Below are 10,367 nucleotides of genomic sequence, written 5' to 3'. Positions count from 1 at the left end.
TGACTTTTGGCCCATTCCTCCTGACAGAGCTGGTGTAACTGAGTCAAGTATGCTTGGGGTCATTGTCCATTTGGAAGACCCATTTACGACCAAGCTTTAACTTCCTGACTGATGTCTTGAGATGTTGCTTCAATATATCCACATAATTTTCCTTCCTCATGATGCCATCTATTTTGTGAAGTGCACCAGTCCCTCCTGCAGCAAAGCACCCCCACAGCATGATGCTGCCACCCCCGTGCTTCACGGTTGGGATGGTGTTCTTCGGCTTGCAAGCTACCCCCTTTTTCCTCCAAACATAACGATGGTCATTATGGCCAAACAGTTCTATTTTTGTTTCATCAGACCAGAAGACATTTCTCCAAAAAGTACAATCTTTGTCCCCATGTGCAGTTGCAAACCGTAGTCTGGCTTTTTTTATGGCGGTTTTGGAGCAGTGGCTTCTTCCTTGCTGAGCGGCATTTCAGGTTATGTCGATATAGGACTCGTTTTACTGTGGATATAGATACTTTTGTACCTGTTTCCTCCAGCATCTTCACAAGGTCCTTTGCCGTTGTTCTGGGATTGATTTGCACTTTTTGCACCAAAGTACGTTCATCTCCAGGAGACAGAATGCGTCTCCTTCCTGAGCGGTATGACGGCTGCGTGGTCCCATGGTGTTTATACTTGCGTACTATTGTTTGTACAGATGAACGTGGTACCTTCAGGCGTTCGGAAATTGCTCCCAAGGATGAACCAGACTTGTGGAGGTCTACAAAATTTTTTCTGAGGTCTTCAGATTTCTTTTGATTTTCCCATGATGTTAAGCAAAGAGGCACTGACTTTGAAGGTAGGCCTTGAAATACATCCATAGGTACACCTCCAATTGACTCAAATGATGTCAATTAGCCTATCAGAAGCTTCTAAAGCCATGACATAATTTTCTGGAATGTCCCAAGCTGTTTAAAGGCACAGACAACTTAGTGTATGTAAACTTCTGACCCACTGGAATTGTGATACAGTGAATTATAAGTGAAATAATCTGTCTGTAAACAATTGTTGGGAAAATGAGTTGTGTCATGCACAAAGTAGAGTGCACAAAGTGTCCTAACCGACTTGCCAAAACGATAGTTTGTTAACAAGAAATTTGTGGAGTGGTTGAAAAACGAGTTTTAATGACTCTAACCTAAGTGTATGTAAACTTCCGACTTCAATTGTAACTCCCTTAACTCTCCGTATGAGACATACTGTATTTAGTCGTCCTTTCAAAAGCTGTTGAATAAGTACTTTGTGACGGCACTTCATATCCAATGCTGAATCTACATGTTGTTTTAGCTAACCAAATACATGACTCAGATATTGTGTTTATGAATGATTGTTTTCCTTGGTAAGTACTATTATGTAAGATAATACGAATGGTATGTTCATTCACCTTGAAGGCTTTTTGTGCAGACTTGGTGTAAGTAAGCCATATGTGTGTATATTGTTGGAACAATCACATCTAGTATGACTATGATTGAATGACTGATGATGGATTATGTTGATGTTGTCAGATGTTGCTGAAATTCACTGTAAATCTTGGAGCATCGTTCCTCATTTCCATCCATTTCTTCAGTCATCATGTACAGAGATAGATACATACAGTCCTTGTGTCAAATCATGTCTTCAGAGAGTTGCTTTTGGATAGTGAACTGTCTGTGTAACAGAAAGCTTGATAGAGGAATAGAGTATAAGTACAGAGTGGCTGCCCATTCTTCAGTTCCGTAAACATTCATGAAGCAATGTTTTATTTTGGTGCTGGGCTTTCCTTCCTTTCGAAGAATTTGGACATTTCAAAAGAAGGTGTGAAGAATATCTTAAGAGATGTTCAATTCCAGTTCCTTGTTCCTGGAAAAGCAAAGTTCCATTTCACTAAAACACTCAGATATACCAAGTACAACATACTGCACTTCAGTAACAGTACAGAGGAACTACAGGAGATATCACTTAAGAATACACGGAAGTATTCAGAGAAATGTGTAATCAGTGTGTCCTTCCAATGCAGCATAGAAACACAGACGTAAACAGAAATAAATGTATCTATTTATAGTTTGTTTTGACATTGAACTTCAGATCTTAACTTCAACTCAGAGACTGAAGTTCACCATCTCTTCAATGGTCAGCTTTGCAGTAAAACTGTTTTTTTAAATCCACACAGCTGCATAGTTTCTGTCTGGTCTGGCCATCAGAAAGAACTATGGCCTATTGAGTTAGAAGGAATAAAAGGGCACTTTGTAAAAAACACAGCTGCAACATCCTCTTTTCTGAGAAGACAGATTACAGTCAGAGTTCATAGGTCATCCTCCTAGCTCCCACCCAGAAACAGTTCAGGTGGTGTGTTAGGATTCACGGTCGCTGTCCTCAGCCCCATACATGTCAGCCAGTTTCCTAAAGCGGGGCCCCCAGTCACTGAGGTAGTTGTAGTCCTGGTCCCCTTCAGAGGAAGCTGACCCCAGGGAGCTGAGAGACTCTGCCACTGAGCTGGTTCCCTCATAGGCATATGTGGCCAGAGAGTCATAAGGGGGGGCAGTGGGGTTACTGTCGTTATCCTGCACCCGCTGGTTTATGAAGTCCCGTACGTCTTCGTTGTCCCGCGACGGGATGGCTGTCCGTCTGATAGGGGGGTACAGAGTGTCCGAAGGGATGATGTCCCGCCTCTGCTTGCTCTCCTCGATGGCCTCGGGGTTACGCAGAGCCCCGATGTCGAAAGCCTGGGTGTCCTCCTCTCCACCCCCCTCGTCATTGTAGCTGACCACGTTGTCTCGCACATCCTCTTTAGAGATGATCAGAGGCTCCTTCTTCTTCTGTCTCTTTAGAGCAGCAAACAGCACTATGATCACTGAGAGACAAACAGGGCGAGAGAGACAGACAGGGAGAGCGAGACAGATGGACACAGAGAGAGAGGGAGAGAGAGAGATGGGGATAGAGAGAGTCGGAGAGAGAGAGTCAGCGCTAGAGAGAGGTTTGCTGTTCAGGGCTGGTTGATTTCATATTATCTCGCTGCTCATGCTGCAGTGAACACTGCATTAGAACACGACCTGCTTCATGCATCCACAGCCCAGTAACAATTTAGAAACGACTGCAGTAGAGATGCTGAAAAATGTTTCAATTCCAACATCGCAATGAGATTGCAACTACTAAGTTATAAATAACCAAGAATGGTGCCACGTTTAAAGCTACAATATGTAACTTTTTGGGCGACCCGACCAAATTCACGGAAATGGGTGTTATAGATCTGTCACTCATTGAATGTAAGTCTAAGAAGTGGTAGATCTGTTCTATGTGTGCTATTGTCACGCCCTGGCCTATAGAACTCTAGCTAGTTTGGTCAGGGTGTGAATATATTCTAGGTTTTGTATTTCTATGTTTGGCCGGGTGTGGTTCCCAATCAGAGGCAGCTGTCGCTCGTTGTCTCTGATTGGGGATCATACTTAGGCAGCCAGTTTTCCTGCCTGCATTGTGGGATTTTGTTATGTTCATGTTTAGGCTTGTGTGTTAGCCTTTGGACCGTCACGGTTAAGTTTGTTGTTTTGGTTACTGTTTCGTGTGTTTATTAGTTAATAAACATGTTCGCCGTTCACGCTGCACCTTGGTCCATCCCGTTCCTTAACGTACGTGACAGCTATTTCTATGCTTCCCATTCTTTTACTTTTGGTTTTGTACACCAGCTTCAAACAGCTGAAAATACAATATTTTTGTTTATTGTAAATATATTTCAGAGCGGTTTAGATGGTACAATGATTCTCTACACTATAATTTGCTTATTTTGGCACATAAACTGAAATTAGGCGAACTATTAGTATTTTAGAAACTAGGAAATGTTGGAGGGATTTCTGCATATTGCACCTTTTAATAAATGTATTCCCATTATATGTAGTTAACGGTGCTGACGTAATATATATTGGGGTAATTGCATGACATATTTTATTAAAGTAACTCCTGGTGTATGAGGTTAATTTTACTGCCAGTCCTGTTGAATTACTATCTTGTCCACAATCTCAATCCCCTCAGACTTGTTTTGATCCTCTCTATATAAACACTTTTACTGTAGACAGCCAAGAGTGAAATAGGCTATCTACTGGGAAATGTAGGGCTTTTCTTAGATGCGCCTGTGTGTGTGTGTGTGTGTGTGTGTGTTGTGTGCCTTCAGGTAATATACAGAAGGGGCAAATTGAACTACACTATAACCTGTGGAATTTCTTATTAAATACATATTTTCCATACAGTTTCCACACAATAATATGAATGACTAAATTGGAGATGGAGATGGGTCAGAGACTGATGGACGGACAGACACACAGACAGCTATACTCACTGAGGAGGATGATGACACACAGCAGGATAGCCACCAGGGCCCCGGTGCTGAGTCCAGCTGAGCTGGTCTGGGCCTCGGCGTTGCACAGCTCCATGTTGCCCTCGCGGTCGCAGGTGCACACGCGCACCGTCAGCGTCTCCGTGCTGCTCTGAATGGGGAAGTCCCCGTCCGTGATCACCACAGGAACCAGGTAGACGCTCTTGTGCAGTTGGCTGTAGCTGGAGCGCCGGGTTAGGACCCCAGCTGTGTTATCTAGAGAGGGAAAAAACATACATTTAACGTACATGTTAAAGACTGATGTAACAGCCACATTATAATATATACAGTATGTTATGGCTATTATATGTAGTCAGCATGGGTGATTGTTTAAACACAGACTGAAGAACTGAAAGTATGTTCCTTTGTTCATCACATGCTTTACTGTCTTCCAGCCTGGTTCATTAGATTAACCATAAGGTGCCGTAAACATGTATGCGACTAGGTATTATAACTAATTCACTATAATATCAGGCGATTACTGGTGTGATAGAGACCCCAAAATATCCTACAGTACAGTACTCACCTCCATTGTCTTTGACTGTGAAGTTGCCTCTGTAAGCCCCCTCCATAGCCAGACTGAAAAAGAACTTGTGTCCACCCACCGGGTCATCCACATCCACAGCACTCACCGTCTGGATCTTCTGTTAACGGGATAAACAAACAAATTGATGAAAACAAATAATAATCTGTGTTCTCTGATTAGTAATAACAATTCATATGGTAAGGTGCTCTTTGGTTCCCCAGGCTTGTGACATTGGAGGACAAATTGGAGGCTAAACTTCTAGGATATAGACCATCTATATAGACCAAACAGATTGATTTGTTTATTTAATCGATGGCATAAATAAATAACCATTGTGGAAGATCTATTGTGGATGATTTTATTGAGTCCTCTCAAGGGACCTTGCGTGGTAAACAGGAGCGCAGCAAACACAAACACCTCAGTGAAATTATGATTATGAATAATGACAGAGGGATGACGGAGGGATGAAAGGCGAGGGAGTAGAGGAGCAGACGTAGGGTGGGCACCTATTTAAACATGCCTTTGATGTGTGACAGCTACTGTCACCTGCCTTGTGCTGCCATGATAGATTATCTCATCAGCCGCCACCCAAGTAGACCCCAGAGGACTGCAGTACTCATCATAATGCTTTATCACCATTTGCATACATGTGGTATTCCTGGGCATATATTGTAACCTATTGTAGCACCTCTAGATGTTACTAGAATATGGACGTAATTATAGCAGCGAGAATAATGAATTCATGGCAATCACTATCTATCATTGGACGTAAGTGGAGGATCCGTGTTCTGTACCTGTCCAGCCTTGGTCTTTTCACAAACAAATGTCTCGTAGAAAGAGGCGAACGTGGGTGCGTTGTCGTTGACATCTAGAAGACGGATATAAACAGGCACCCGACTGGTCTGCAGAGGTTTGTCTGTGTGTAGAAAACATACACATCACAACAATTATGTATAATAACTGTAATAAATAATTATGTGTAATTTTAGTTTTTTGATGTTTTAACAAAGGACAGAATATAATCATTGAACTCCATAGCCTTGGTAGAATTGTTTGTATTGTGAATTCATGTGCATGATAAAGTTGCCTGAGAAAGACTTACTGAACTCTGTTGCGATAACAGAAATGTTGTGCCAGGCAGCTTCTTCTCGGTCAAGAGGTCTTATGATAAATATGGACCCATTCCCAGAATGCACGTTGAAAAGCCTGTCTAGATCAGTACGACGATCAATGGAGTACCTGTAAAATATTGATATAAGATCGAATAAAAGCATGGACTATTTTCTTCCATTCCCCTACAACCTCTATTGCTGTACTTGACAACCCTTTTGCACGGAATTAGTCTCATACTTTTTAAATCCATTCATAGCTTTCCTGCCCTCTCTGTGTATTCACGAGATTAATCTGAATACTGCACACTCTGAGGATCTGCCCTAAACAGACAATGGGACTTATATCACTCTATTTTCATTCCTCTCTTCTTTACCCTGACTGGCCTGGAGGGAAAACAACCCTGAACAGAGGCACAGAACAGAACAGACCAGCCCTATCAGTTTGATCATCCAGCGGATTACGCAATGATCTAATTAAATGTATCCTGGAATGCCCTTTCAGTGTATTTCCATGAGGAGTGGTAATTAAGGGACTTTGGACATTGATAAGAACTCACTAAAAAGTTTGTGCGTGTGTGTGGAGATGAGCAAAACACACACCTTGTCCTTCACACCTTAGTCTTTCTATGGACACAACGTATTCTCGACTCCAAATTTAATGAGATGGCCGATTCAACTCTAATCATTCTACATTTAAAAAAATACTGTAACACAACCTTTAACACTAACAAAATGACCCCTCATACAAATTATTATTATAACCAATCTCCCCATAACCTTGGTGTGGGTGATAGGAACAGGAGAACTGAGTGGGTGGGCTGGAGGGAAAGCAAAGCAGTGCTATAACTAACCTGACTGGACTGTTGTATCCATCCGGGTCCATAGCCCTGACAGACCCTACCGCAGTACCCATGGCTGCGTCCTCCTTCACCTCGATCACGTAGCTGGCTCTCTCAAACAGAGGAGGTTCATCCACATCCTCTATACCGATCCTGACTGTGGCCATGTCCTTGGTGGGTAGGTACCCAAGGAAGCGAGTGTCCAAGGTCTGAGTGTTCTGTACCTGGATCTCCAGTGTGTAGGATCGGGTCTTTTCATAGTCCAACGGCTGCAGGGACAGGGACACAATAGAACATAGTAGATGGCTCATGTTCTGTACTGATGCAGTACAAATGTATTTTGAAGTATTGCCTTCATACAATGGAAGATAATATTGTTTCTGATGGTCTAATGACCTCAGGTCTATCAGGAGCTGATAATAGGGTATACAGTGCCTTATTATGTATTCAGACCCCTTCACATTTTCCACATTTTGTTAAATTACAGCCATATTCTAAAATGAATTAAATTGTAATTTTTTCGCATCAATCTACACACAGTACCCCATAATGACAAAGTGAAAACAGGCTTTTAGATTTTTTTGCTAATTTATTAAATATAAAAAACAGAAATACCTAATTTACATACGTTTTCAGTAACAATTCCCAAGACAGGATTGTGTCGAGGCACAGATCTGGGGAAGGGTACCAAAACATTTCTGCAGCATTGAAGGTCCCCAAGAACACAGTGGCCTCCATCATTCTTAAATGGAAGAAGTTTGGAACCACCAAGACCCTTCCTAATGCTGGCTGCCCGGCCAAACTGAGCAATCGGGGAAGAAGGGCCTTGGTCAGGGAGGTGACCAAGAACCCGATGGTCACTCTGAAAGAGTTCCAGAGTTCCTCTGTGGAGATGGGAGAACCTTCCAGAAGGACAACCATCTCTGCAGCACTCCACCAATCAGGCCTTTATTGTAGAGTGGCCAGACGGAAGCCACCCCTCAGTAAAAGGCACATGACAGCCCGCTTGGGGTTTGACAAAAGGCACCTAAAGAATCTCAGACCATAAGAAACAAGATGCTCTGGTCTGATGAAACCAAGATTGAACTCTTTGGCCTGAATGCCAAGCGTCACATCTGGAGGAATCATGGCACCATCCCTACGGTGAAGCATGGTGGTGGCAGCATCATGCTGTGGGGATGTTTTTCAGCGGTAGGGACTGGGAGACTAGTCAGGATTGAGGGAAAGATGAACGGAGCAAAGTACAGAGAGATCCTTGATGAAAACTTGCTTCAGAGCACTCGGGACCTCAGACTGGGGCGAAGGTTCACCTTCCAACAGGACAACGACCCTAAGCACACAGCCAAGACAATGCAGGAGTGGCTTCGGGACAAGTCTCTGAATGTCTTTGAGTGGCCCAGCCAGAGCCCAGACTTGAACACGATCAAACATCTCTGGATAGACCTGAAGATAGCTGTGCAGCGACGCTCCCCATCTAACCTGACAGAGCGTGAGAGGATCTGTTGAGAAGAATGGAGAAACTCCCCAAATACAGGTTTGCCAAGCTTGTAGCGTCATACCCAAGAAGACTCGAGGCTGTAATCGCTGACAAAGGGTCTGAACATTTATGTAAATGTATTTTGACGTTTGTTTTTATTTTATACATTTGCAAAAATTTCTAAAAACCTATTTTTGCTTTGTCATAATGGGGTATTGTGTGCAGATTGATGAGGGGAAAAAACTATTTTATCCATTTCAGAATAAGGTTGTAATGTAACAAAATGTGGAAAAAGTCAAGGGGTCTGAATACTTTCCGAATGCACTGTATATGCCCTATAGTTTTGGCTGACTATCTTTGTCATTCACAGGAATAATGGATGTTACCTTTAGAACAGTAATGATGCCTTCCTGTGAGTCTTTGTCCGTGATGATGTTGAACATGTCCAAGCCGTCCCCGCTGACAATGTTGTAGTACATCTCTGCATTCTTCCCAAGGTCTTTATCCACTGCTGTGATTCTCCCAACTGGGGTTCCAGTAATTATAGACTCTGGAACGCTGAGCTGATATATACCTGGAATCACAAACAGACACACATACTGTATTTAAATCAATGGATGTTCTATCAAATGAACTTTGAGATACTTCATATTAGACTATTTCTATTTGTAGCATTCACTCCCATTTCACCATTTGTGTTACTAATTATGTTGGAAAGTATAAGGAAAGTGTTTTAAAGAAACGGAGCCAGGACAAAATCAAATCAATGTATTTGTCACATGCGCTGAATACAACAGGTGTAGACCTTACAGTGAAATGCTTACTTACAAGCCCTTAACCAACAATGCAGTTTTTAGAAAGAATAACAAAAGAAATCACACAAAAAAATACAATATAAAAAATACGAAATAAAAGTAACAAATAATTAAAGAGCAGCAGTAAAAATAACAATAGCGAGGCTATATACAGTGGGTACCGGTACCGAGTTAATGTGCGGGGGCACCGGTTAGTCGAGGGAACCTGCCTGGAAACATGAGACAGAATTGCATAAGCTTGTCACAAATAGAAGAGGTTGTTTGTCTTCCTCTGGCACGGTGAGTGAGTGTTTTTCTGTGCCAGCTTCTCCTCAACACTTCCATGTTTCTGATGCTAACACATTTAACAATTCAGATTGTTAGGGAGCCTGTGAGCCTGTATCATTGCCCTGCAGCAGTGCTAGTGGTGGATTAACCTTGTGCTCATGGTGACCAATTAAACAGTGTCTGTTTCCACCTAGCATGGTGCTGACTGGTGGTGTAAGCCTCCTGCTGTAAGGTGTCATCAACTGACAAGGTGGCGAGAGAGATGTGAGAAGGCATATGTCACACTGTGTTTGTGGAGTGGATCAGAAGTTTTTTTCCCCCTTTAGTTTCCACCATCCAACCACTGGACTTCAACAGAATAGTAATGACTAAAGCAATCTGTCAAAGTCAAACAGATTCCGGGATGTTTCTCATTTGTGTGTGAGAGCGTGAGAACGTGACAGCGTCTGAGAGCGTGTGAGAGAGACACTCAGTATTACGCTGCTCATCTAATCAGGATTATCAAGCTGATTCACTTTGTGGGACCCGGCATTGCAGTTTAATCACAGCTAACCCTATATAAGATGGACACACTCACACACACAGTACACTGACACTAGCACTTATACTAGGACTACTATGAATACTTCAACTACCAGTATAATACCAGTCATTGAACCTCATTCTTAGCCTTCTACTCACTCTGGGAGAAGCGTGGGGGGTTGTCGTTGACGTCGGTCAGGGTGATATTGACCGTGGTGGTCCCGGTTAAGCCTCCCCTCTGGCCCGCCATGTCCTTGGCCTCAATCACCACCTGGTAGTGCTCCCGCTTCTCCCGGTCCATCTCTCCAGGCCCCAGGGCTGTCCTGATGATGCCTGAGGACAAACCAGAGGAATACAATATTAATGTGTCATATAATATAATGAGATGTATTGTTAATGAGTTAGCTAAGCACATTTCTCCTTCTCTGTACCTGTAGGGATTG

General features: G+C 42.8%; 1 protein-coding gene across 1 annotated transcript in view; it reads right to left on the bottom strand.

The window, feature by feature from the left end:
* Positions 1-1,122: 1,122 nt before the first annotated feature.
* LOC121580939 (cadherin-10-like) overlaps positions 1,123-10,367 on the bottom strand; it is a 32,519-nt gene continuing 23,274 nt past the window's right edge. Inside the window, exons 5-12 of the mRNA XM_041896154.2 lie at positions 10,084-10,257; positions 8,707-8,894; positions 6,856-7,112; positions 5,995-6,131; positions 5,687-5,808; positions 4,893-5,010; positions 4,331-4,582; positions 1,123-2,854 (exon numbers count right to left, since the gene is read on the bottom strand). Coding sequence (XP_041752088.2) covers positions 2,355-2,854; positions 4,331-4,582; positions 4,893-5,010; positions 5,687-5,808; positions 5,995-6,131; positions 6,856-7,112; positions 8,707-8,894; positions 10,084-10,257 — 1,748 coding nt within the window. The 3' untranslated portion in view covers positions 1,123-2,354. The remainder of the gene's footprint in view (positions 2,855-4,330; positions 4,583-4,892; positions 5,011-5,686; positions 5,809-5,994; positions 6,132-6,855; positions 7,113-8,706; positions 8,895-10,083; positions 10,258-10,367) is intronic.

This window comes from Coregonus clupeaformis, chromosome 14 (assembly GCF_020615455.1).
Source record: "Coregonus clupeaformis isolate EN_2021a chromosome 14, ASM2061545v1, whole genome shotgun sequence".
In the NCBI taxonomy this organism is placed as follows: domain Eukaryota; kingdom Metazoa; phylum Chordata; class Actinopteri; order Salmoniformes; family Salmonidae; genus Coregonus; species Coregonus clupeaformis.
The sequence above is the reverse complement of the archived record's forward strand: the minus strand, read 5'-3'. Positions and strand labels throughout refer to the sequence as shown.